Source organism: Brettanomyces bruxellensis, chromosome 9, assembly GCF_011074885.1.
Source record: "Brettanomyces bruxellensis chromosome 9, complete sequence".
Lineage (NCBI taxonomy): Eukaryota > Fungi > Ascomycota > Pichiomycetes > Pichiales > Pichiaceae > Brettanomyces > Brettanomyces bruxellensis.
The window spans coordinates 2,583,479-2,610,176 of record NC_054690.1 but is presented as its reverse complement, the minus strand read 5'-3'; the positions used below and the strand labels follow the sequence as shown (position 1 = coordinate 2,610,176).

The 26,698-nt window shown below is 36.6% G+C and overlaps 12 protein-coding genes across 12 annotated transcripts; 7 read left to right on the top strand and 5 right to left on the bottom strand.

The window, feature by feature from the left end:
* Positions 1–1,232: 1,232 nt before the first annotated feature.
* On the top strand, positions 1,233–1,616 carry SNU13 (RNA binding protein snu13; the record flags this gene model as incomplete). Its single annotated transcript, XM_041281470.1, has 1 exon — positions 1,233–1,616. One exon carries the CDS (start codon positions 1,233–1,235, stop codon positions 1,614–1,616), a length of 384 nt encoding a protein of 127 aa, XP_041139261.1.
* Positions 1,617–1,898: 282 nt separating this feature from the next.
* BRETT_002952 (uncharacterized protein) lies at positions 1,899–2,546 on the bottom strand (the record flags this gene model as incomplete). Its single annotated transcript, XM_041281469.1, has 1 exon — positions 1,899–2,546. The coding sequence occupies one exon, from the start codon at positions 2,544–2,546 to the stop codon at positions 1,899–1,901; it is 648 nt and encodes a 215-aa protein (XP_041139260.1).
* Positions 2,547–3,251: 705 nt separating this feature from the next.
* FPR1 (FK506 binding protein proline rotamase rapamycin-binding protein) lies at positions 3,252–3,584 on the top strand (the record flags this gene model as incomplete). The annotated part of the gene is made up of 1 exon (XM_041281468.1): positions 3,252–3,584. The coding sequence occupies one exon, from the start codon at positions 3,252–3,254 to the stop codon at positions 3,582–3,584; it is 333 nt and encodes a 110-aa protein (XP_041139259.1).
* A 293-nt stretch (positions 3,585–3,877) lies between these two features.
* Positions 3,878–7,600, bottom strand: BRETT_002950 (uncharacterized protein; the record flags this gene model as incomplete). Its single annotated transcript, XM_041281467.1, has 1 exon — positions 3,878–7,600. The coding sequence occupies one exon, from the start codon at positions 7,598–7,600 to the stop codon at positions 3,878–3,880; it is 3,723 nt and encodes a 1,240-aa protein (XP_041139258.1).
* A 374-nt stretch (positions 7,601–7,974) lies between these two features.
* On the bottom strand, positions 7,975–9,759 carry BRETT_002949 (uncharacterized protein; the record flags this gene model as incomplete). Its single annotated transcript, XM_041281466.1, has 1 exon — positions 7,975–9,759. The coding sequence occupies one exon, from the start codon at positions 9,757–9,759 to the stop codon at positions 7,975–7,977; it is 1,785 nt and encodes a 594-aa protein (XP_041139257.1).
* Positions 9,760–11,299: 1,540 nt separating this feature from the next.
* BRETT_002948 (uncharacterized protein) lies at positions 11,300–11,899 on the top strand (the record flags this gene model as incomplete). The annotated part of the gene is made up of 1 exon (XM_041281465.1): positions 11,300–11,899. The coding sequence occupies one exon, from the start codon at positions 11,300–11,302 to the stop codon at positions 11,897–11,899; it is 600 nt and encodes a 199-aa protein (XP_041139256.1).
* A 520-nt stretch (positions 11,900–12,419) lies between these two features.
* On the top strand, positions 12,420–14,243 carry ARB1 (ABC transporter ATP-binding protein arb1; the record flags this gene model as incomplete). Its single annotated transcript, XM_041281464.1, has 1 exon — positions 12,420–14,243. One exon carries the CDS (start codon positions 12,420–12,422, stop codon positions 14,241–14,243), a length of 1,824 nt encoding a protein of 607 aa, XP_041139255.1.
* Positions 14,244–14,398: 155 nt separating this feature from the next.
* BRETT_002946 (uncharacterized protein) lies at positions 14,399–15,439 on the bottom strand (the record flags this gene model as incomplete). Its single annotated transcript, XM_041281463.1, has 1 exon — positions 14,399–15,439. One exon carries the CDS (start codon positions 15,437–15,439, stop codon positions 14,399–14,401), a length of 1,041 nt encoding a protein of 346 aa, XP_041139254.1.
* An 879-nt stretch (positions 15,440–16,318) lies between these two features.
* On the top strand, positions 16,319–17,407 carry BRETT_002945 (uncharacterized protein; the record flags this gene model as incomplete). The annotated part of the gene is made up of 1 exon (XM_041281462.1): positions 16,319–17,407. One exon carries the CDS (start codon positions 16,319–16,321, stop codon positions 17,405–17,407), a length of 1,089 nt encoding a protein of 362 aa, XP_041139253.1.
* Positions 17,408–17,493: 86 nt separating this feature from the next.
* BRETT_002944 (uncharacterized protein) lies at positions 17,494–19,074 on the bottom strand (the record flags this gene model as incomplete). Its single annotated transcript, XM_041281461.1, has 1 exon — positions 17,494–19,074. The coding sequence occupies one exon, from the start codon at positions 19,072–19,074 to the stop codon at positions 17,494–17,496; it is 1,581 nt and encodes a 526-aa protein (XP_041139252.1).
* A 1,086-nt stretch (positions 19,075–20,160) lies between these two features.
* BRETT_002943 (uncharacterized protein) lies at positions 20,161–22,704 on the top strand (the record flags this gene model as incomplete). Its single annotated transcript, XM_041281460.1, has 1 exon — positions 20,161–22,704. One exon carries the CDS (start codon positions 20,161–20,163, stop codon positions 22,702–22,704), a length of 2,544 nt encoding a protein of 847 aa, XP_041139251.1.
* A 278-nt stretch (positions 22,705–22,982) lies between these two features.
* BRETT_002942 (uncharacterized protein) lies at positions 22,983–24,758 on the top strand (the record flags this gene model as incomplete). The annotated part of the gene is made up of 1 exon (XM_041281459.1): positions 22,983–24,758. The coding sequence occupies one exon, from the start codon at positions 22,983–22,985 to the stop codon at positions 24,756–24,758; it is 1,776 nt and encodes a 591-aa protein (XP_041139250.1).
* Between the last annotated feature and the right edge of the window lie 1,940 nt (positions 24,759–26,698).

The following is a 26,698-nucleotide window of genomic DNA, read 5'->3' as shown; positions in this document are numbered from 1 at the left end:
TTGGCAAAGCACTAACTGGGCTTTGGGCCATTGAATATACATTCAGGCGAAAGCTAGCTTGCATAAGCCGGAATTGTATTCTTTCTGTGCCAATCCTGAATCAAAATCCAACAAACTGACAAAAAGGACATGCTGCTTTGAAAAGCATAAATAGAATAGAGAGAGGAATAATAGCAAGTTGTGAAATATAATATCTATTGAAAATATCTTGTTGAATAACTGACCTGCTGTTCTACACTAATCTGAGAATTACTCTTCGGATCAGCAATGAACTGAAGCACCAAATATGAAAAACTTACCATAAATCAGACATGATATGCGCTTTGTGTGTTCAGTTGATAATATAACTATAATTGAATGCTATTAGAATGTGAAGCCCTCTAAGTTATATTATGTTTAAGTACTACGTAAATGTAAGGAATAAAATAAGAGCGGACGAGGTTTTTATTATATCTCAGGAAAAAAATAAGTGTGCTGCTTGGTATTGGCTTATGTGAGAAAGAAAAAAGCATTGCTCCAAAAAAAACGAGGAAGAATTTATTTATGCAGAACTATGCAATTTATTTTTTTTCTTTCTATTCTTAATTCACATGGATATATATATGTATTTACGATATAACTTTTTTTTTGTTTGACTAGTTTTTCATGCTAAACTGGAACCAGACATGCCTAATGTTATTAAATCGGCACATAATATATTTGAAGTAATTTCATATTTCTTATGGAGAAAACATCTAGGTGCGATGAGAAAGCAGTTATTTCTGGAAGCCCAAAACGACATATAATAATATTTAGTGATGCGGAATGCCACCTCTGTAAACGTAGACATAACGTTCACCTTTATATCCGAATAAAGTTAAAGTGTACTTTATTATGCTATATAATAGTATTGGGCACCGTACTTTCTATGTCACTTCAAGTGATGCAATATTATTGATTATGCGATTAGCATGAAAAGCGAAAAGTTACTGATATAGTAGATACAAAATGTTATCAATATATGAGACGATTGACGCAAATTGTCGCAAAAGAACAATTAAATGCACTTGGACTGAAAATTTTTTATCTTATTAATTTTTTTTTGTTCCCTTAAAAGTCTCAATTTCACCACCCTTTCTTGTAATGCATTATCACCTCTTGATTACAGTTTCGAAATCTCTTGTAAGTTAAAGGCGAGCTGTTTGCAAGGAACCTTTATATAAGGAATAGAGCAAATATAGAAACAACAAAGTATGTCATCCGCACCAAATCCAAAAGCTTTCCCTCTTGCAGACTCTGCTTTGACCCAGCAGATTCTTGACTTGGTCCAGCAGGCCCAAAGTTTGAGACAGTTGAAAAAGGGTGCCAACGAGACTACTAAGACCTTGAACAGAGGAATTTCAGAGTTCATTATCATGGCAGCTGACACGGAACCTATTGAAATCCTTTTGCATCTTCCATTACTTTGTGAAGATAAGAATGTTCCATATGTTTTTGTTCCTTCTAAGACTGCTTTGGGAAGAGCATGTGGCGTTTCTAGGCCTGTGATTGCATGTTCCATCACTACTAATGATGCTTCTACAATCAAAAACCAGGTCTACGCCATTAAGGATAAGATTGAAACTCTTTTGATCTGATTTTTTTGGGAATAGAATGCTTATTGCTTTTTGATCAAATGTGCACTTAAATAACAGTTGTGATAATAGCTCCGCTCCAATTAAATAAAATTTAATACAATCTAATCTTTTATACTTTGTACAATACGAGAGTTCATGGACTCATCCTATTCAGTATGAGTGCATCAAAAGGCACCAGCTAGCTAATGAGTACATTCAATATAAATAGTAAAATCTGGTGTAATAATAAAGCCACGCTGAACAATAGCAAGAACACATGATATTTTCTTCAGTTCGACATTATTATAATCCATTTTCGAGTATTGTGGCAACTCTACTAGAGTCCGTAGAAGATTCTATGTTTGGTTTGATAATACCATTCACCGCAACGGTCGGAGTCACATGAACACCAAGGGTTCTCTCATACCTTGTGAAATACTTAAGGTCATTAGTGACTTCATTACCAGAATTGTGAGGCTTACCATCAGACGATGGTTTAATTTCAACAAGACTCCAGAGTTTCTTGGCATCCACATCCTCTAGATTCTCAACTGCGAGCTTGATAAGTTTTGCATAAAGCTGCTTTCTAGTAGTTTCATACAATTCAGTATCATAAAATTCCTCAATGTGCTCAAATAGGACGCTCGAAAACTTCCAAAATTGAGTAGGATATGCCTGTGCCACAGCGAGAGCCACTTCATGAGATGCACCTGAGTTGAGATGGTGCCAAGGCTGGACAACATTCACAAATGTAATATCAAATTTGTTATCAATTCCCTTACTCTTTAAAATTGGGAGAAGTTCATTATTAAGTTTTTTGAATATTTTTGCAGAAAAAGGACAATTGTAATCGAGGAAGTATTCAACAGTAGTTCTTTGAACGCCAATGTTGGAGCGTTGGGAACCATTGAACACGTGCGATTTATAGAATTTGGGGTTCAAATTTCCCATTGGAATTGGTATACGTGGAAGTCTTGCGATACGAATTGTGATTGTGGAATAGAAATTTAGACTCTAATAATGTTTGAGGAATAGACAATTGGGTAATCTGATGCTTTTATATACTTGCTTTCTAATTTATGTTTACGATAAGTTTTCGAAGTTCTCGGTGTGGCCACTGTGGGGCAGGCATTAAAAAAGAAGAATAATTGAAGGTATGCGAAACAAAAATAATAACAAAAATCCCGAGTGCAAAGCCCGCCCGCAGCCCGTCTGTAATTCTGTACCGAAAATAATTACCCAAGGAAACATCTTTGTACCCGACACAAGAACCCTAGGAATAGCCTAAATTAATTACTGCTGACTTATTAATACGCAGTCCCTTTCTAAGGAGTTTTGGGAAAGTAGTTGGAAATCTTCAATAAACAAAACATCAAAGTTCTCACTCAAAATCATTATAAGGCTTGTTACAAAAGTACATATTTAGCTGTCTGTCTGCCAGCAGTTCTCTAAATAGGGTTCATATAAGCGCAATCTGATTTCCCTTTCTTCGATTATATGCGAGGATACCCGAAAAAATTTTATCGCTTTTTCTTTCTATGGTGCTGGCAAAAAAAGTGGGCCGCATCTTAGCTTAGTAAGGACAGCATTACGTACGTAGACTTTTAGAACTGATACATTTGTTCACACTAATTTATCTAACAATACTTATTCGCAATGGCTTCTGAACTCAAGATTGAGGTTGTTTCCCCAGGTGATGGCAAGACCTTCCCAAAGGCAGGTGATTTGCTTACTGTTCATTACACCGGTACTTTGGAGAATGGAAAGAAGTTTGACTCTTCCAAAGATAGAAACAAACCATTCCAGTTTAGAATTGGTCAGGGTATGGTGATCGCAGGTTGGGATCAAGGCTTTGCTAAACTTTCACTTGGTGAAAAAGCTAGATTGACCATTCCAGGTGCTTTGGCCTACGGTGACAGAGGTTTCCCAGGTTTGATTCCTCCTAATGCTACTTTGATTTTTGATGTTGAGTTGTTGCAGATCAACTAATTGTTTTAGGTCTAGCTTCAACCTCCAGTATCATTTAATTTCACGTTGTTTGCTTTTTTCTTCCGTTTCCACCGTGCCTTTTTCGTTGTGGGTGGCTTCCTAACTATGGGAAGCACCCAACTCTACATTTATACTTCTACTTATTGCATTGCTTTCAATAGATAGGATATTTCTGTGTTACACAACAATCTTGTGTGACAGAATTGTATTTTCGTATATGATTAATGATTGGGTATTACAAATTAACGTCATACTTCTCATTTACAAAATAATCATACTCAGAACGTTTCAAATTACTTATAACTTTTCATAATATGGTTACCGTTTGGAAGGGCAGACTCATTTATTGATGACACCATGTCCGATGTTTCCCTTCTTAAATTCATATAGTACATCTTATTTTTTTTCAACACGGTATGATCTGTAACAAGCATTTGATTTAAATAAAGCTTATGTGCGGTATCATAAAATTTAAATTCAGGCAAAGAGACCAACCTTTTGTTGATGTTAGGCATCGCTAATCCGCACTTGTACTTCAATATCTTACTCGATTCACCAGCAATAGTCAACTCAACCTGAGTATCTATATCATACATTTCAACTTCTGCACTGTATGATACCGCACAATGCAGCTTAAGGGTTTCATTGGAAGGATTTTCAACGAGGTAGTTCAGCTCGATCAGGTTATTCTCCAATTCATGTAGAAAAACCAATATTCTGGGATCCTTCAATGGTAGTTTACCCGCCCAAACCAATTGACTATACGGACGAGGTTTGAGTGTTTCTAGTTGAAAATCCTTCTCAGATTTAGTGTAAGAAAAGCGTAGGTATATCTTCGTATCGATAAAAGAACAGGACTTAGTTTCAGAGGATGAAGAAAGGATGAACGGAAGCTCAACAAACTTCTTTTCCACACAGGGGAAAGTAATGCGTTGTGGTGTGGGGTAAAAATCATCATCTATTAACTTGACTTTCGCCTTTGAAGAACTCTCAACTATTAAGTCAAAATTATTCAATATCAACTGCATATATGAATTATTCTTCATGTACACTAATGCCTTCCATGTGCGATCATATGGTGAAAAAGCTTTATCCAATGTGCTATCAGAACTTAACAATAAAGATCTATTTGGACCTAAATCTGGTTGGATATTTAATCTGATATCAAATGTTCTTTGAATCGGTATTTTAACTTCTTTTATTGTATTTGTGGTAATACCATCAGCTATTGATGTAAATTCAAAACAAAAATGAATGTATAGCATTTCCTTATCGTCATGACCTTGAGTTCTGAAATTGGTGTCCAAAACCGGAATAAATAAGAAGACATTTTCAGTTTTAGATTGGGAAGCTTTGATTTTTCCAGATTGTATTTTGTTATCATTATCAGGCTTCCTAGGGGAAATCTGTAAGGACTTGTCACCGACATTTGCAGTGGATATAACATTATATGTGTAGTCGATAACATCATTGTTATCGATAAACAGTTTAATAGGAATTTCAAAACCATCAAAGATCACTTCATCATAGTTCAAACGAATATTAACTTTTGGGATTCTTGCTTGAACATTAAATGTTGTCGACGGTAGAGTTAATGATACAAACTTGTGCCCGGATATACCATTCCCATTTTTAAATGGTTGTAACCACTGAACACTAGTCCCGGGCTTTTCAGCTTGCAAGTAAACAAAATTTTCGATGTCAAAATCCAATGTCTTTATGATGAGCTTAACTCTATTCAATGAAAATTTCCCTATTGCAGAAGAAATATCAAAGTTGAAAATCTTTTGGGTGCCAAACCCACTAAAAATCAAATTGGATTCAAATTCGGCGTAATCAAAATCTTTTATATCACAATAAAATGTCTCAAATACTCTGAACTCCAAATCGGATCTATGCTTTACAACAATGCACTTACTATTATCTCCAAAAATAAACTGAACATTCTCAACAATAGCATGATCCATTAATGTGTTCATTGCCGACGTCATAACAGCTTGCATAGTGAAAGTGTTTCCTATTATCACATCCTGCTTTTCAAAAACTACATTAACATTTATAAGTTTTTCGTTGAACGTTAACCTTTCGCTCGGATCGCAATCTTCCAAGTGGTTATCAAGTTTTAATTTCTGGTGATCAATTGAAAATTTAAGCGGATGCACTAACTTTTCTGGAAGCAGACAAAGCTTCAAATAATAAATCGCAGAATCGTGGTAATTACCAAGTTTGATTAAACACTGGAATAAACGTAAAAGCAATATGGATTCAATCCATTTCCATTTTTCCTCATGGTATATCGGTAATGCAACTAAATAGTTGTTGATTGCCATACTATAATTCTTAGTAAGAAAATGTTCTTCTGCAATTTGGAAATATGTGTAAGATTCCGCTCTATTGAATTTCATTTTTCTTGATCTCGAAAACATATCAAGAGCACCACTCAAAAGTTGTAGGCATTTCTTAGAATAAGGAAACTTTCGTTCTTCCATGAGTGATGTTGACATATACGGATCAGAGGCATCTCTATTAGAATGCAGGGCGCAAATCTTTCTTCGTCTCATGAGTGAACAGGCATGAAGATAAATAAACCCCCCCTGAGGAGTTATCCATTCATCACAAAATGGAGAACTGTTTTGCTTTCGACTCATATTCCCTAATAAGCTTAAACTTATCATCCTTTGGGGCGACGGATTAACATCAACAATAAGCTCTGGCGATTTTTGAATTAATTGCGCTAACCAACTCATCTGTGTGGCCAGCCATGTATAATAAGAGTAAGAGTCTTTTAAATCTTGTGGTAAAAGAGCAGTTACATTTTGAATGTGTATTGCAAATTTCTTATAACTCTGTTTCGCATTACCTAATAGGATGTAAGATCGAACTATGTGAATGGCCGCCAAATCCAATAGACCACGACACTGACACCACACTTTAGACTTTTGAAAATTTATACTGTGAAAAGAATTTATAAGGCTTTCGTAACAATATTCCATGGATTTTGTACTGTCCTCGGTTACGCCGCAAAATTCTTCTAATAATGCTTCCTTAAGTGATGATCTCGAGTATAATAGATTTTTATCATATTGAAGGGATGCGTCAGGAATGTCCATTTTCGAACACTTAAGTAGAGCATTGTAAAAATCTGTGCACCATGGCCTCACCAGATGAACAATTGATAACATAAAATTCGAGATATCCTTCGGCTCTTTCGAATTAAAAAATGCTAACCCTGTACCCGCAGCTAATTTCGTATTCATCCTTATATGTTCAACTCGGTTTGATAGTGAATTGGATATATCTTTCGCAGGATAATCGCAAATCAAGATCACAAGATACCTAATTTTTCTTAAATTCAGAAAATGCTTGAATGAACAAATCTCTTCAACAAGTTTACGATCTGCAGCCACATCCTGTGCTTTATCTCTGGTCACCTCCAAATTATAAATGGATATAAAGATTGCTGGTAGAATTTCCCTATAAAGTTGAATCCATTCAAGAGGAAGTATTGTCCCAAAGTAAGGCGATTCTTTAAAAAACGGCGATATGGGCATATCCATTACTTCTGAATTCGTTGTTTGTTCCGCAGAATATTTGTTCTTGAAAACATCAATATTACAGCTTGGAATGTAGCATTTTGATCCAATAAACTTGAAATGATAATATAATTGTTTAATGAATCCCTTTGCAGTATAGGGTGGCAATATAGAATCAGCTATATTATGTCTTAAAAAGAATTCCGATAAGAATGATGAAATATGTCCATGAGATACCGGGATCTTTCGCTCGATTAGGCTAGCATCTTCTTTGCTCAACAAATAATTATGAATAATATTATCATCTGATGAAGTTGATGGTATTTTAATGGATGAATCTGGAGATTGGCAATTGAAACCTGTTTCTAAGTCTCCGTTGTCTGAAAATTCCGTTTCATTTGATCTGATCACGGTACTATCTAACCCTTGTATAATGATAAGCGGAGCCAATAAGGATGTTATCTCAGGTGGATATCTCTCCATAACAGATATTTAAGGATTTGAAAGAAAAGCTATAAACAAAAACTTTAATAGAATAGTTGTATCAATTAATGGAGTTGATAGAGCTCAAAGATTGCTTTACCTTCAAGTAAATTGAGACACTTTCATCATATATTTTTGGATGCCTGTTCTAAGTTTTTTACCCCTTTTTCAATTCACCCTATTTTATTTCCTGGCGCGACAAGGAGTTCCTTATTCGACAAATGACTACCCAAGAGCACAAACGTTTACCTGAATCCCATAGGAAATAAACTAAGCTTAAAGATAATTTCTATCTTAAGTATCGATATAAAAATACTAACGAATATCTAAATAAAAGCAAAATTCATAAACTAATAGGTACTGCATTAGCTCGGCTAGCCTACTATTTCAACCTTCTCCGGCTTCTTTTCATCATCTTTATTATCAATTTGTCCCGAACTCTTTTCTGGATCTGAACCTTTAGGACCAAATTTGACATTTCGGTTGGCGCTAATTACAGCATTTATGACGTCCTTTGCATCAGTACCACTAATAACGGCATCCCTGTCAAGGTTGCTCTTAGGTCCTTTATAGATCTTATGAGCATAGACATAATACCATATTAAAACCAATAACATAGAACCCCAATACACAACAACAGTCCAATTCATCAAATCTGGAGTATTATCAGCACCTCTATATTGAGGGAAGTTAAGAATTGGAATCATGAGCAACACGAAAAGACATGCCACTGTACCGCAAGGAGCACTAAATTTTCCAAGATTCCATGGACCAGGCTTAAAAGTGTTTCGAGCATACGTAATTCTTAAAAGTGTTGGAACAGTGAAGGAAATGAAAGAGCCAATGGCTCCAACCGAAAATATGGCATCGATAGCAACACCTCCAAACATGAGAATATCAAGAATACTTCCAATAAACCAATTAGCCCAAACAGCATTAACAGGAGTTCTAGTGACATTGTTAACTTTACACCAGTAACGTGAGAGAGGGAAGCAGTTATCCCGAGAATAAGAAAACAACACTCTTGAGGCAGCAATCATACATGAGAAGCACATGTTAAACGAAAGTATAACAGCAAATGCACCAATTGCCATAACTTTCTTCTGATCCATGATTTGATTCAAGTATGCAATGTATGGTTGTCCCAATTCATCGTTAATAGCATCAGGAACACTAACTATTGTGTATGCCATTGCAAGTTGGAATACGAAACCAAGCAAACCACCAACTGTTGCAGTTAACACGATTGCTCGAGGTGTTGCAACCTGTGCGTTGGAACATTCTTCAGATAAATGGAAAGGTGAATCAAAGCCAGACATGGTCCAAATGACAGCCATGAATGTCATAAGAATACAGATTCCATCAGGCCAATCAGTAAAATTATCTAACTCCCATGCATAGCCATTTGAATTGAACCGTGGAAGTCCCTGACTGGTTCTGTTGTTTCCGGCAAGCATGACAATAAAAGAAATGAACAAAAATATTAAATTAAGAGCTGTTGCGGCTGTGTTGATATAAGCAATCCATTTAGTAGGCGCGGATGCTATAACAGCACATGCAGCGGTTATTGCAATCGTTAAAAGAAAGCAGTGCCATGTTTCATACGTATAATTTGGATTTCCAATTTGGACTAATGCAAGAATCATCGAAGCGCACGAATAGCCAACGGAAGGAGCACCAGTAACCTGGACAAAATAATTGGACCAGCCAACTAACCAAGAAAGTAATGCTTTATATTTTGGAGGTGCTAACATGGCAGTGGCATAATACAAACCACCAGATGTCGGGAAAGCACTCGATATTTCTCCCATGGAAAATGCAACACATAAGACACCAATCATACCAACAAGGTAGCCCCATGTAATTCCTGCGTTACCGGCGTAGGCTAAGGAATACCAAAGCGTAGATGCAATAGATGGTAGAAGTCCCAAAACAGAAAATGAAACGGCAAATGTTGTCATAAGAGAAAATTCTCTTTTAAATTCTTGTTTGTATCCTAAGGAAAGTATGACTGCTTCATCTTTATCAACTGGGTGATCAACTAAAATCCTTTTATCATCTCCGGAGAGGACTGACGTTATTGGGATATTATCCACCGAAATAACAGTCTGCGTAGACTTTATCATGGCAGCCTCACCACTTCCTTTACTAGAAGGCATGCTTTAGAAATTATTTCTGTTCTTTTTATTTGCAAGCTTGAACTTGTAGTTTACTGACCCCTTAATGAATAATTGAGTACAGCTACTTCAAATTTTCGTATACAACCTTTAGTGTGACAACAGTCATGACGTTATTCAATAAGCCTCTAAATTATGGGACAATTATCATATATATATGTGCCATGAATAAATCGATACCAGAGATGGGAAAGATGAAACTGCTAATGATAACAACGATGCATTTCAAGCAGAGAAAATTAGATTAGACGTTGATGCAATCAAGGATTAATCAAAATGTTTTGTTGTTCTTCTGAAGATAAGAAATGAAAAGCATTATGGACCCGAGTAACACATTCCTAATTTGTATAAAGCTATTATCTTCAAAATGCCTAAAAATATGACATGGTTGCTCATAGTAGGACATTATTTCACCGAGAGCAAAGCTGTACTGATAGATAACGATAAGCGGGAAGATCCATCCAATACCGAGCGCTAATTTTTCCTTATTGTTGTGTGCAGATTAAATTTTTTTGGGGCGTTTAATTTAGCACTGTATTTCCAACTTTCATTTTTTTCCCCTACATCGGCAAAGTAAACGAAAAAAAAGACGAGATGTGTGGATCAAACCATTTTTACCACCTGCAATGCAATATAAGCCTAATTAATTTTAAGCTTGTCTGAGGTAACAGTTTTGCCTCAAGTTTTGTACAAATGGGGTTACATAACTTAAATTTGAGCATCGCGGAAAATATCCCGTAAAATCTTGTAAATGTGATCCTAATCATATAAGGCGGTGATACCAGTTTGGAACTTCCTAATTTGGTATCCTTTCCTTGTGAAAGCCCGTTCGGCATTTATTTACTCAACATACTATGTACAGTTTAAACTATGAAATGAGGGATACTCCAGGTTCCACGAGTACAATAGTACCGTTTTTTTCAAATGCTTCAGTCTTTAAATTTATTCTAACGCATCCAGATAAAAGAATACCGAAGCGCCAAAATTTTACTGTTACCGCTACGGTCCGTGTGTAATCAATCTTTCAGACTGCGATCTCCGTCTTCGTCCTAAGAACCATTTTTTTTTTTTTTTTTACTTGAATATTTTTTTATTTTTTATCCCTAATACTCTTAAGCATTTCACGTGATCTCCATCACGAGCTACATGCTATCATTTTTGGCCGATGCAATAGGATCGACTTTCGAGAAAATGATGGAAAAAAAAGGTGGAGATTTATCCAATGAAAGCGGACAACATGAAGCAAACCCCATTAGTTTCCTTCAACAACCTTATCTCTTCTGAACCTTAGCAACTGTTAGGTATACGTACATTTTTTCCACGTTTTGCAACGAGCTTTTTGTTTATCGGCTGAAATCAAAGTGCCGTTTTCCTTGACAAGGGTGTTCATTCAATAATTGGCGCGCCTTATCGTATAATTACTGGAGAAGCGGGCAACAATAGTTTCCGTCATTGAGGAACGCAAGAGATATTACATTCGTTGCATAAAAGTATACATTTTAAATATTTTTCTGTTCTTAACATGATTGCTCTCATTCAGGTGTCCAATTATTCAACTAGGAGATTTATATCCGGTTGTGCTTCAACATTCAAAGGCGCATCTTTGAAACCGCTTTTCACTCGATTCTATAGTCAAGTTTATAGATGTGGTGCTTCAACTACGGGTAGTAGAAGAACATATGGTCTGGAGAACTATAATTGTGCTGCTCCGATCATAACATCTAGGAGATTTGAATCTATTACTTCAAGCACTACAGGACAGAGGGTTCCTGATTCTGTGTTGAACCTTAGTCCTACTCAATATAGACACTTGGCTGACGAAACGTTAGACACTATTGCCACGGATCTTGAAGATTTATTCGAAGATAAAAACATCGCCGATGCAGATGTTGATAACAGCGCCGGAATTGTGACAATTACAACTGCCGAAGGAACCTACGTTATCAATAAACAGCCTCCAAACAAGCAAATATGGCTGAGCTCGCCAATTTCAGGCCCCAACAGATTTGATTATATCAAAGGACGTTGGACATCTTTAAGGAAGGGTGAAAAATTATTTGATATTCTTGAAAAGGAAGTAAGTGATATGTTTGGTGAGTTTGAGTTTACCGAGAAATTTTAAGCCATTTTGTGAACGGAAATGTACTTATTTTTTTACGGTACATAAGCTGTTGTATTTGAAGCACTTGTTTATGATAGCATGTTCGGCTCTAGTTCACATATATGTATCTGTCATTTTGTGTCCTCTGAATTACGATATATTTTGCTTTTGTTCTGCTTGGTTAGCCCGTTTTAAATCTAGCTTGTATAAACTGTCTTCTTTCATCATTGAATATATTAGATGTGGCGTACCAATTGCTTCCTATATCTGTAGATTACGTAATCTATTTGTTTGTACTCCGCATCTGTATGTACAAAACCACTTTGGTTTGAGGATGAAAAATTTTTTTCGGCTCTATTTGCCTATTACTAGGAGAGCTCAACTTTCTCCCCTCCTCTTGTAAAATCCTTCATTTATTTTCTGAAAAAATTTCTTGTCTATATAGTTTCAATTATGCTGATTTAAACCTAAATTGAATTCATTAGTACTAACGAAGGACCACTTTGCAAAGCATAATAAAGATCGTAAATATAGTAGAAATATGCCTATTTCAGCATCGAAAGCCAGAAGAGAAGCAAAAAGAGCAAAGAAAGCTAAGGAGGGAAAGCTGAAGGGAAAAAAATTGTCGAAGAGAGAAAGACAAAAGCTTGAGACGGCCGATGATGTTGATGATGTCACTTCAAAGATTGCAGATATGAAGTTGCAAAAGGATAAAGAAGGATTGTCCGATCGTGTGACAACAGGTGTGTTGGATTCTCTTCAAACTTCGTTGGATGTTAAAATGTCTTCTGTGTCATTGCTATTTCACGGTAAAGTTATGATTCAAGATTCTCATCTTGAGCTCAACTATGGCAGAAGATATGGTTTGGTTGGAGAGAACGGATGTGGTAAATCAACTTTTTTGAAGGCCATTGCTGCAAGGGAATACCCTATTCCAGAAGCCATCGATATTTATTTATTGGATGAACCAGCTGAGCCAACCGAGTACTCTGCGCTGGAGTATGTCGTCAGAGAAGGTAAGGCAGAATTGGCAAGATTGGAGAAAGAGGTTGAAGATATTATTGTTGAGCAGGGACCTGATTCCGAGATGTTGGATCCATTGTACGAAAGACTGGATGACATGGATGCATCTACATTTGAGAGTAGAGCAGCAGTGATGTTGACTGGTTTGGGATTTAATAAAGAAACTATCAAGAAGAAGACGAAAGATATGTCTGGTGGATGGAGAATGAGAGTAGCTTTGGCTAAGGCATTATTCATCAAGCCAACCCTTCTACTTTTGGATGATCCTACGGCACACTTGGACTTAGAAGCTTGTGTGTGGTTGGAAGAGTACTTAAAAAGATTTGATAGGACATTGATCATAATTTCGCATTCCCAGGATTTCTTGAACGGTGTGTGCACAAATATCCTTGAAATGAGAAGCAAGATTTTAACTATGTACAGCGGTAACTACGACATTTATATTAAAACGAGGGAGGAACTTGAAACAAACCAGATGAAGCAATTCAAGAAGCAGCAAGATGAAATTGCTCATATCAAGAAGTTTATAGCACACGCTGGTACATATGCAAACTTGGTTCGTCAAGCAAAGTCTAGACAAAAGATTTTGGATAAAATGGAGTCTGATGGTCTTATTCAGGCTGTCGAGGAGGACAGAGTGTTCCATTTCAGATTCCCCGATGTCGAAAAACTTCCACCACCTGTTCTTTCATTTGATGACATATCATTTTCGTATGATGGTAACCCGGAGCATAATTTATACGAGAACTTAACATTTGGTGTTGATATGGACTCGAGAATTGCTTTAGTTGGTCCAAATGGTGTCGGTAAATCCACATTGTTGAAACTTATGGTCGGAAAGTTGATGCCACAGACTGGTAGAGTTTCAAAACACACACATATAAAGTTAGGTGTTTACTCGCAGCATTCCGCTGACCAGTTGGATTTAACCATGTCTGCCGTTGACTTTGTTAGGTTCAAGCATTCCGAAATTTCCCAGGATCCTCAATACTGGAGAGGGCAACTTGGAAGATATGGATTAACCGGTGAAGCCCAGACTGCTAAAATGGGTACTCTTTCTGAAGGTCAAAAGTCCAGAGTTGTCTTTGCTTTGTTGGCCATGGATGCTCCAAATATTCTTCTTTTAGACGAGCCTACTAATGGATTGGATATTCCAACTATCGATTCTTTAGCTGAGGCTATTAATGCTTACACTGGTGGTGTTGTTGTTGTCTCCCATGACTTCCGCTTGATTAACAAGGTTGCCAAGGAAATTCTTGTGGTGGAGGACAAGACCGTGACCAAATGGGAAGGAACCATATTGGACTACAAGAAGAAATTGGCGAAGAACGTTGTGTTGTAAGGTTTGCTGCATTAATGTATGGAGTTTTTCGTCGGCAGCTCTTTTGCCAAATTTCGTTTAATATTAAATAAACATTTAGTTTTTAATATTTTTTTCTACAGCGAGTCAACAAGTTAAATTAGTCTATAAAAGCATCCTTGGAGGTATTTCTTCTATTACTGTTCGCATTTACTCTCACTCTTTATCTTTCTTTTCTTTAATTTTGGTTCGGGGTCTGTCCGGATCTCAGATCGCGAAATTACGTCTTGCTGTTTATCCTTGATTGTTTTTATATTAACACCATTATCAAGATCTCGAAGATCCGCTGCAAACAAAATTGAGTGAGCCCATCCTGCATAATCCCCCCATAAATGAATGAAGAAGTTTTGAATCTCGTCGTAGACATTTTTGGTCATGGTTTTATTTCTGGATTTTGTCCTAAATTTGTAATCTCGTTTGGCAATCTGATACACATGCGTATCAATAGGGACAACATTATGCTTTTTCAATGACATCAATGCAACACAATCCGCAACTTTAGGACCGACGCCTGGAAACTGCAAGAGAAACTCCTGGCACTTTTCTTTTGATGCCAATTTAAGTTTTTTCGAACAAAGCGTCTTATATATAACAGGCTTATTCACACAAATTTTTGCCGTTTCGTATATAAACTTGGCCCTATATCCAAATCCTAGATCCCTTAGTTTCTGTTCAGTGCCATCCATAGCTAAGACTTTAGGAGTGGGGAAAGTGTAGTGATCAACACCCTGAAACGTTCCCAAATAGTTTCCATAATGAATGCAAAGTGTGTCACACATTTGAGATATCCGTTTCACATTGTTGTTGGACGAGCAAATAAAGCAAATGAGATTTTCCCAGGGGTCCTGACACAATATTCTGATTCCCCGAAACTGTGAGGAATTTTTCAAGAAATGCTTATCTTTGGAACACCATACTTCGTATAAGGAGGACGCGTTAACGTCGAGTTGCAAATATTCTTTCAAAACAGTGGCCGTGTTAGGTAAATATGGAATCGACGAATATAAGATCTCCTTATCATTCTGCCTAAGTAACAGAATTCTGTTTTTAATGGAGCAAGACCATATTTGATCTATGCATTTCCATCGAAATGTCTGTCCACATCTGAGTACTTTGTTAAGACAAGCCTCAGTAGGATCAACCACAAGATGACTCCATTTGATTTGTGGCACAGTCATTATGAAACTTCACACTTCAGTTCAACTGTTCATACGGGGCAAAAAAAAAAAAAGCATCATCCTGTATAGATTATGAAAACAAAGTTCGCACAAATCATTTTCATTTAATAAGGGCTGGACTTTATTACGCATATTTTTCATTGTTGGGAAGTGCGGACGCTTCGTGTTATCACATTCATTTTTTTAAGAAAAAACTACAGGATCATCGCGTATCTTCTCTTTTTCATAATCTTTTTTCCATAAAATAAGGACTGAAATGTTAGTAGATTAAGATATCAATAAAGAAAGTCAATTGCCATTAAAATATTCTGAAGTACTTTATAGATGAAAAAATTGCTTTAGCACAATATCTATATATATATATATATATATCTTTTTTTTTGTTTAAAGCACTAAATGCTTTTATATCTGCTATATATTTATGTATTCGATCCTTGATTTTGCGTTTCCTCTTTCAGACAGTAAGTAGTCAGTTTAAATATTCTTGTTCTCACTTCTGCAACCAGATATTTTCTTTCAGTCAATAAAGTTCTCCCCTACGCGATAGTATTCATTTTAATTTATCTTTCGCATTCTGTCAAAATTTAACTGGACTTTTGAGATCTTTGACAAATAATTTGATCTAAATCCACCAACACGAATATCCTTCAATTTAGCTGATACAACACGCAACTGTAACGTGCTGTTTAGTTTCTCGAGAAATTAAGATATCGATTCCTATCAACTATAAAAAAAAAGTAAGAAAAATAAAATAAACTCGCCTGAAAAAAAAAAAAAATACAGGAAATAGCATATCGATTTCATTCAGCGGATTGGAGCACAAGTTCGATAAGTACAGTTGAGCAATTAAATGGAGAAACTGATAGCGGAATAACCAAAATGCATGCTACCGGAAAATTAGAAAAATATCACTCCAAAGCACTTGCTGAAAAAGCAGAGCGAAACACCACGGTACAACCTACCATTAAACGAAGAAGAGGTAGACCACGGAAAAAAGTACGTCAAAGTAATAAATATTCAACGCAAACACCAAAAAAAAGTTCAGGTCGTATGGTAAGAAAGACTCGAAAGGTGACTGGAGTGGTGAATCAACACGCTGAAAATACGCATGATACTGCAGCGTTGGATGCACACAATAATGAAACTTGGAAAGATCAGGAATTGTATGAAAAGCAAGATATGATACATAAAATGTTACCTGATTTTAACCCATTGCTAGAGCAGATGAAGGATGCCACACAAAAACGATGCACATCTTCCTTTCGACAGGCTGACGACTACGGTTGGAATGATAGGTCTGTTCCACAACATAGACGCCCGGGCTCTTCTGGAATCGAACCCAGGGCAGCCGAAAAATTGTTCCTTGATAGTGCGACCGAATTTTGTAGAAGGCTACAAGTTTATAGAGAGATTTATAGAATGCTATCTTCAAAGAAGATTGAGTTGGCATTGAGAAGAAAACGCGTTTGGAAGAAAAAATGTCTGGTTACTGTTCGAGTTGGCAAGAAGAAGGGAGCACAGCTGCTGAAGAAAGGGGCTGCATCGATTGGTGGAAATGATAAATCAAATAACGTGATCACATCAAAACGAATAAATTTGAAAATAAATGATGGCGGTGAAGACACTACTGACGTTAAGAATAAGAAATGTATGAATGATTGCAAAACTTTACATGTTAAATACGCAGATGAGGTTGCAAATGATAATGATAATGCTGAAAATAGTGTGCTAAATGAGGAAGAAGATGATGTGGATGACAGTCACAATAACAATGGTGCTGATTCAGAAAACAATGACACCGATGAGGAAAATGATGATTATTACAAGGAAGATGATGAAGAAGAAGATGAAGAAGATGAAGAAGATGAAGAAGATGATGATGAAACTGTATTTGCCGATGAAGTCAGTCCTACATTTGGACGAAGAGCTGGAATCTCTCGCCGTGTACGCGGTAGCAGAAGATCTTAAATTTATTATACAAAAATCATAGCATTGCATGTATTCCTAATAAAAATTTATCCTAGAAAAAAACGTACCGAACTTTATTATCCTATCTAATTGACGACAAAGTTCACCACCCTTTGAATAATTTTGTTTTCTACCTTGTTACCCCAAATCAAATCTAAATGTTCATGATTTTTCACGCCTACTATGTGTATTGATTTGTGCCCCATATCTGCAGAGTCAAGCATTCTTGATTCTGCTTCATTCACTTTAATGTTATCCTCGGTTATATCAACTTGATCACCGGAAGACTCAAGGCCCTCTTTTCCGCTGAGGTCATCCTGCAATTTAATCTCATATTTCTCATCATTACTACTAGTATCATCACTGTCTAAATATTCAACATCCGCAGAGTCATATTCTGGAAGTTGATGAAGTATTACGTCAATATCAACAAGAGAGTCTGCCATTCCATAAACTAGAAGAACTTTTGGAATTTTCATTGCTGCTCTGATAGGATATTCAAAAGATGGGAAAAGCAGAGACTCCTGGTACATTTGAAATTTCGTTGATCTAATTATCTGAAACCAATGAACGACACACTTAACAGATGTTGTCGAGTATAGGTGAAAGTATGCAACAAACTTCTGCAGAATATCCATATTGTTTGAATGCCAGCCAAATAAAATACGGTTTGGAATGTCGATGAGTTTAATGAATAACGGCGGATAGACAATTTTTAACCAAAATAAAATGGACTGCATTAAAATCTTCTTTCCGAACAAAAAGAAGAACACCTTAGGCTGTAAGTTCACAATCGAATTGATAAGCCAGTTTGACAGTTTCTTTGGAGTTGTTGCAGGGGCAAGTAAAATAAGTTTATCGATCTTTTCATTTAAATCACGATTCACCGAAACTGAAGCAAGAAATTGAGAACATCCCTGGCTAAATCCGATATATGTAAGTTTGCTAATACTCTTAAGTTTTAAAACGTAGTCTATGGATGCAGGTATATCATATAGCGCAAGTTCGTCAATAGAAAAATTCCAGAATTTCTTGTCGTGAATATCCGCATCCTTACAATACGAAGAGTACTTGTTTCCCCTATTATTGCCAAGGAAAACATCATATCCTAGTTCACACAATCTAAAAGGTATGTTATCATCCTTTCTTATTCTGACGCACCATATCTCACTATTCATTAATAAACCATGCTGCAAGAAAACAGCCTTGCCATTTGACTTAAATCCATTTGTTTCTGGGTTCAATCTATGAATAGTTAATCCATACCCGTCCTTTGTTTGCACAAGGTGGCTCTCGGATACAAATCCATTAATCTCACAAAGTTCTTCAAAGGAACATGCTGTTCTTAACTGTTCAATCCTCTGTAAAAACGCATCATTTGTCAATGCACTATCCTGCTGAGATATAAGCTTATCATAGGCATCGTTGTTGGTTTTCTCAAAGTTTAAAAGAAGTCTAACAGTCCTAGTACAAGCAGAAATTATGGATTTTGGAAGCACAAACGTAATGCCAGTTATTAATCTCTCCAGTAAGATGATGGCAATTGAAATGGCATTTTGGATATTATTCAGAAAGCTCACTTTCCTAATACCATGAGCCTCATCAAAACTAGTGTCGGAAAAAGCAGTGCTCACACTTCTAGCACTAGAAGTTCTTCTTTGTATCATTTTTACTATTCAATTCAAAAGGCAACTGAATGACGGTTGATTAACATTTTTAAAAGTAAAGGAAGATTAGTGCAAGAACAAGAAAAACTTAAAATTCAGGGAACGACCATGCTTTTATAAACATATACAGGGTTGTCATGCGCGTCGTATCTGTGGAAAGAAATAGCACAGCCAGAACATGTGAAAGAAAGAAAAAAAAAGAGATTTAACATTCATAAAATATTTTCCGACCAGAGATTTCAATGTAAGGGTGTTGCACATTTTAGCTGTAAATCCCCTTCGATTAAGCATGAAAAATGAATAAGAAGAGGAGTAGGTGCGAAGCAAGAGAAGAAAAGAGTATGCAATTCACATTTATTTACATGTTCCTGAGAGAAACTTTTATTGTTTAGCTGCAGACGTGGGAAGGGAAAAATTCATCAAGGGTAGCAGTTCAGCAAACAATTTTGCCAGATTTAAAATAGTTTACAATTTACCTGTATTACTTATCTGGGGCCCAGATTACAGTAAAAGTATATACGGAGCAATGAACTAGCTCATTTGTATAATTTGTGACCTCTCTATTTTCTGCCCTTCTAGAAATCGGCTATGTATTCAAATATCAACAAAGTTAGTTAGGCTAAGCAGCCAAGCATAATTCCGCCCCGCTGTGTTATTTATTTCTTATTCATAACTTTTTTTTCCCCTTTCACTTAGATTGTTTTCCTCCATTAATTTCTTTTCAACTCTTCACAATCATAAGTTGTTTATTATTATTTTCTCTGAGTCTTCGGTTATCAACTATTATTAGTGCAAATTGCATCTTGTTGCCCTATATTACGTTGTTTCCCTCCATAGCATATATAGTACGGAAATCTCCGTACATTGGTTCTCCATTGAGATTATTTAAGGTTTACCTTATCATTACATTCCACCTTTTTGGCATACACTTCACTTGTTGTTCTTTTTTACTGCATTATTTTCTGCCGTTGCTTACTTATTGAAGTATTCGCTGAGAATACGATATACTAGCTTCCTTTATAGTTAGAGGAAGTGAAGATTTAAACGCTTTAACATTCTTTTTTTGTCATACATATATTACATATAATGGGATTCAAAGATCTTTTTTCCAGAGGTCCATCGAGAAGAAGGCATGTCAAGGAGGCAGATCCATACATATATGTACCGCCAGATACATTGGGGAGACAATCTGGTGGTATTGCGGCTTACCAGGCTGCTTCCTCGGCTGTTTCGTCAAGGCCATATACAAGAACGAATTCCCTGATGGATTCCAGTTCTGCTGCAGCATCTGCGCTGCGAAAAAGCTATTACGGAGAACTAGGATATAAAGATAACATTCCTCGACGTACCATGTCTATGACTTCGGGATCTATGCGAAGACCTCTTCTTACGATATCAAATGGGCGATATTCCGCTTATGGGAATCGGACGATGTCCTTGCAGTCATCAGTTGATCCGTATATAAGAAGACGGGCAATTGCAGGAAGTAGAATATCATCCAGGGCAAATTCATTACGTTCACAAAGCTCAAGACAGTCTGTTGGCAGCACGAGTTCTGTAAACACAACAACGACGACAACAACGACTAAAAGGACAATTGATAGTGATGGGAGGCCACAAACAATTGTAAAAAAGACCACAAAGCTTTTGGACGCATCTGGGAATGCAAGATCGATTAAGAAAACTACTATTGAAAGAAGGGGAGGCTTAGAAATCGTGAGAACTACAGTTATCAAGCCTGCTGTAAGGGCTTTAAATGCAGACAGGTACACTGAATCACCTTTGAAGTGTAATCAAGAAGAAGAGCTCGCAGGAATAGAAGAGGAATTTGATGAGGATTTCACTAAAGACGTCGAAAGTCCGTCTTTACAGTCTCCGATTCAGTTTTCTGATGGGACAAATGTTATTCCTGAAGTCCCTGAAGAAGATATTTACAATGATAAGATTTCCGATGGAGTTAAAGGAACAACGCAATTCAGTGTTGGTGGCAATGAATTGACAAGGACTGACATGAACTCTGAGCCTAATGATACTTCAAATAAAGCAAAAGGAGAACTTAAAAGCAATTTGGGGTCGCCAAATCATGATCAAAAGCAGCATGAATATCGCAAATTGGCAAAGCCACTTATTCCGTCTTCATCTCCAATTCATATGTCACCTAGGAGATCAATATTAAAACATACTTCACCATCTTTTGAAAGCAATAACACAAATGTGAATGGGGTTGCGGAGGTTCATGTGAAAGAACCCGAACGTGTGGTTGTTGCAAGCCGTTCGCCATCTATGCCCGATAGTCCTGGTGACAATGATTCTTTTTATGAGGACGCGCCTGATGGGCACAGGATCAGTCGAAAGCAAGTCAGAATTCCCGCAAAATATATTGTACCTGATGAGCAAGGGAAGTCCCTTACTTCAGGAAGAAGGCAACCGAGCGCTGAGGAAATGTATGCAAAAGCCTACAAAGTGGCTCATGGTATGGTTTATAAAAATTCAAGCTCTTCGACCGAACATGTTGTGGATCGGGATGATACTTTAGACGAAACTACAAGAAGAAACACAATGATGAACACTGGGGAACACGGAAGTATTCGGTCAGGATCTTCAAATAGTGTATCCAACGGTAGACCAGTCAGCGCTTATATCCCAAACAATCGTGGATTTGCAGTGTATTCCTTAAGAGAACTTCCTAACTCGAAAAAAATGAGGAAATGGAGAGAGAAAGAAGCCAAACTTTTTGCCAGAGCAGAAAAGAAACAACAAAAAGTGCAAAAAACAGAATTTGATGGTATGGGTATTCGTATCAGTGCGCCAGCAAGCATTTCGAGTGCCACTTCAACTATATCCGAGAATAAATCCGAGAGAAAGCATAGGAAAAAGGAACATATGTTTTTCAGATTTGGAAAGAAGAAACACGAGTCCCGTAATGTTGATGACTCTGTGAATCAAGAATTATCTGCATCTCCAAGAACATTTTCCGATTCTAAAGATGTGATTCTAAATACAGACAGTGGAAAGGATGCTGCAGCATCCAAAAATGGATCTGAAACTGCATTTTCTAAGGAGAAAAGTAAATCTGATTTGCAAGGGTCGCGTGCCGACAACATAGATAATACGACGTCAGCTTTGGAGAAGCAATTACCTCAAGGCAATACCACCGAAACTATTAGGTCTGATGCCGATGTTCCGGGTGGCATCGAAATTAAGGTGAATGACATTTCCACCAAACCACCAGTACTGGGTTCACAACCTGATAAAAAAATACAACCTGTTGATATGCAGCCTGCAGGAGAAGTTCGAGTTAAAAGTACTTCTGGGGAGTCTGAACAACGAATTGAAAGCGAAGATAGTGAAAAAACAATAGCGGGAGATGCTAGTTCCCTCCATCGTGTGAAGCAGACAAGCAATTATAATAAAGCTTCCGGTCCTGTGAATAATGATCAGAAAGTTGTGAATGGAGAAGCAGCTTCTCCTTCAAATACTTCAACGAATGCACGCATTGCTTCCATGAAACCTAATTTGAAACAACATGCTGCCGGCGATAACATGCAGAATTCAAGAAAGCAAGAAAGGAGGGAAAAGAAAAAGAAGAAATCATTTGGGCGAAAGTTTATGAGATTCTTTGATTTGTGATATCTAGTAAATCTATAGTATTCACAGTAATGTATCTGACGCATAAAAGTTTTCTTTTAATTTATGGAGGAATCCGTAATGCTCGCGAAGTATCTGAAGCATCTGGCGCGTCGCGTAAATCTTTTTTTTTCACCCACCCTCTCCTCTCATTCTTCGTATTAGATCTTGACCCGTAGGATTTTTCTAACATCTATAACCTGGTTCAAAGAGACACTGTGCACTTAAATACAGAACAATAGGCACCATATGAAACATTTTGCACTGTAATCTGTGACAGTATGACAACCGTATTAAAAAATCAATCAAAACAGCTACTTACAGCCAAAACTCTCACTTTACATTGGCATGATAACTCTCTTCCGGTGTATAGTGTGGATTTTCAACCAAATAGAGAAGGAACTAGATCCGAAAGATTGGCAACAGGGGGAGGTGATGGTAATGTTCGTATTTGGAAGGTAATATACACGAATAATGATCCAATAAATGGTCAAAGTGTGGAATCAGTTGAATATTTAAGCAATATAGGAAAGCATACACAGGCAGTAAATTGTGTTAGGTTTGATCCCTCTGGACAGTTTCTTGCAAGTGCATCAGATGATGGGAGTGTTATGATATGGGAGCTGTCAGACAAACTTGTTCAGGAATTTGGTGCGAACGATGAATTTTTAAAAGAGAGCTGGTCTCTTAAGACGGCTGCATTTTCACCATCCAGTTCTGAAATATATGATATAAGTTGGTCTCCGGACTCGAAATTCATAGTATGTGGCTCGATGGATAATTTTGTACGTGTTTTTGATACAAAAACTGGAATGGTTGTTTCACAAATAAGGGATCATACGCATTATGTTCAAGGAGTTCAATGGGATCCCAGAAACAAGTTTATATGTTCACAATCAGCCGACAGATCCGTTCATTTATATAATATTCTTAGCAGCAAAAAGGACCACGATTTTATTGAAGTTGCACTGAAAGCCTCTATTAATATATACAGAGCAAAGGTTGATTTCAATGTTTCTTGTCCTACTTCCATGTCTACTTCCTCATCGCGGAATGATAATTCATCGGAAAAACCAAGGAGGTATCTTTACAAGAATGAGACGTTACAGTCATTTTTCCGTCGGTTAGCCATATCTCCTGACGGTTCTCTTCTCATTTCGCCGTGTGGTCTGTACAAGAGCTCCGAAGCATCGGAAAATGAGAATGCAGTTTTTATTCACATTCGTGCCGGGTTGAGGCGGCCTCCGGTTATGTGTATTTCAGGATTTAAGAAGCCCGCAATTGCTGTGCGATTTAGTCCTGTTCTGTTTAAATTACAAGAAGGGGAAAGTGGTTATATAGACCTTCCATATCGAATGATTTTTGCAATTGCGACACAAGATTCAATTTTTGTTTACGATACTCAACGATTAGAGCCTTTAGCTGTTGCTGCGAGTATTCACTATGCTGTTATAACAGATATTTGTTGGTCCGCTGATGGTAAAGTTTTAATGGCTTCTTCAGCTGATGGCTTTGTTTCTAGCATCGTATTTGATGACGATTTAATAGGGAAGGATATTGTGACTTATGATATTCCTTCCTACGTTAGTAGTCATCCGATCGAGTCAAATGAAATTGAAATAGAGAAAACAGAAGTAGGTGATCATTTAAACACTTCTGAAAAAAAACTAGAAGAACGGCATGACGGAAGCCCTTCTCTAAATATTATCGATGCATCATCCACAGTTTCGCTTTCCCCATCCATAGTTGAGATGTTGAAGATATCTTCTGAGAGTCGTGATAAGGCCTCAATAAAAAGCCATGAGGTTCTTAAGAAGCCAAGTGCCATATCTTCTGATGATGATGAAGTTGTTGAATTGGCTGTACAGAAAGCGCATAATGAAAGAACGAAATCAGGTATTGATTGCATTCTTCACAAAGCCAAAGGGTTAAATGGAGACCACAAAGAATCTAACGCTGAATTTGCATGTACAACTATGTCAAAATCTGGGATGGAGAAACATAAACGACGCAGAATAGCGCCTACATTGATATCCACATTAACCCGTGATAAATAATTTCTGCATCATTTTCTCACATCAATACCCCAAAGTATTTTTATGTTCTTGTTTACCTAACACGATAATGTTTTACATTCCTCTTTATTGACTCAAATGCATTGTGATAAAGTTGATTCACATGAGATGGTCTGTCCAATTATGCCAAGGAATTTTCAGATTTAAATAACCGTCACAGTTACGTAATTAAAATACAAGCACTGACCTATGTAAGTGACAAAGAATCACTACATTTGGACATGTAATAACTAACCTTAACTCAATAGCTGAACTTCACATTAAATTCGCCACCAACTAGTTCCTTATTTATGCTAATCATCTTGTTTCTGCTTCCAACGTAGTGCTTGTTAGTCTTCCTCCGCTGCCGTTATTATTCTTATTTCTCTCATTCGTTACTTAACCGTATAAACTTCTACATTCATATTTTGTCTGGGTAGAATAGGCAAAATCACCGTTAAGAAAACTAGTATCTCAACAAATGCAACCCCTTTAGAATATCAGTATTCAATGTTGTTCGCTGAATGACGATCTTTCAATAGTCTACCAAATCAACGAAAGCATTTTAACTCCAGCCCACACTTCCAATATTTCATGTAACCAACTTTCTCCTTCCTTCTTACTCCTTAGCTTTCATAGTTGTGGTTTGCATCCGTTCACTCATCATGATTATTTAAAACGCCAAATTAGTTATTATTAATAGCTCTTTCTCTTGCACAAAAATACTCCTTCGCAATACATTTTAGCATAGCACCGAGATTCTTATTTAATTTTTAAACGAATTATGCTTAATTGTCAATATGCATACAAGATCATCTAAACTAGGTAGATATAATATAATATCTTTAGTTCTTTTATGACAAATTAATTTCGGGAACCATATTCTTGTCTATAATCCTAAAATCATTATTCGCCATAATCGAGCGTTAACCTTCTTATTTTCACAAATGTTTAGTAATCGAACACAAATTTCGAATTTCTGTACTTTAAGGAGCATAACCTTAAATTACATCCTTAGTAATCATCAGCACAGTGCTAACTGAGAGTGCAAATTCAGACTACTTCCAACAATATTATGATACATCACAAACAAAAATCTTCAATTCCACCTGAATGCTTTATGCTTGATCCTTTAAATTGTATTACCATGCAGGTACAATCATTATCGCCTGATGCCCTTGTTTACGTATACTCATCGTTTCTCAACACGTTCAAATCTTAGAATAGCGTACTTCGTAGGTAAGCATTATTTTTCATCACTTTTATACTGTTTACTTAAGGCGCGGCAATACCTTTACGCAACCCTTCAGCAAAAAATTTAAACCTGTTAGTTTAAACTGTAAACCCGAACAATTCAATATCTATAAATATCAAAGTTGACTTTTTAATTTATGATAACGGTTGATCCCTGATCCGATATATCCTAGCTTATCTACATACATTTCTAAGGTCTTGATTAGGAATCCCTAAGGTTGTTTAATCATAGCGTATAAAGTTAGCATCAGATGAGTTTTTACAACACTCAGTATTATGCCTGAAGCAGTACCAAATTTGTCAAGATTCATGATTCCAAACTCCTGAAAACAAGCTCATCCCGATCGATATTTAGATGTCCTTATTCAGCAATATACGATTTCTTTACCTAATACTCATTGAATTAAGCCACATTAAGTTTCAAAATACTTCTCAATTGACTATTATGCATGAATAATCACACATCAACACACTTTCTTTAGTCTATTATCTTGCCATCTAGTTGTTATAACCGATTAAGGAATTTATAGCACAACCAGAGACATATCTGTCATAACAAAACAACATGTCTGTTAAGCCAATCATATATTTACATTATCAGTTTATTATGACTCGTGCGTTATTTAAATGATCTTCATACTCGTCAAGAGCAAGCTTAATATAATATCAGCACAGTTCAAATAATGAAG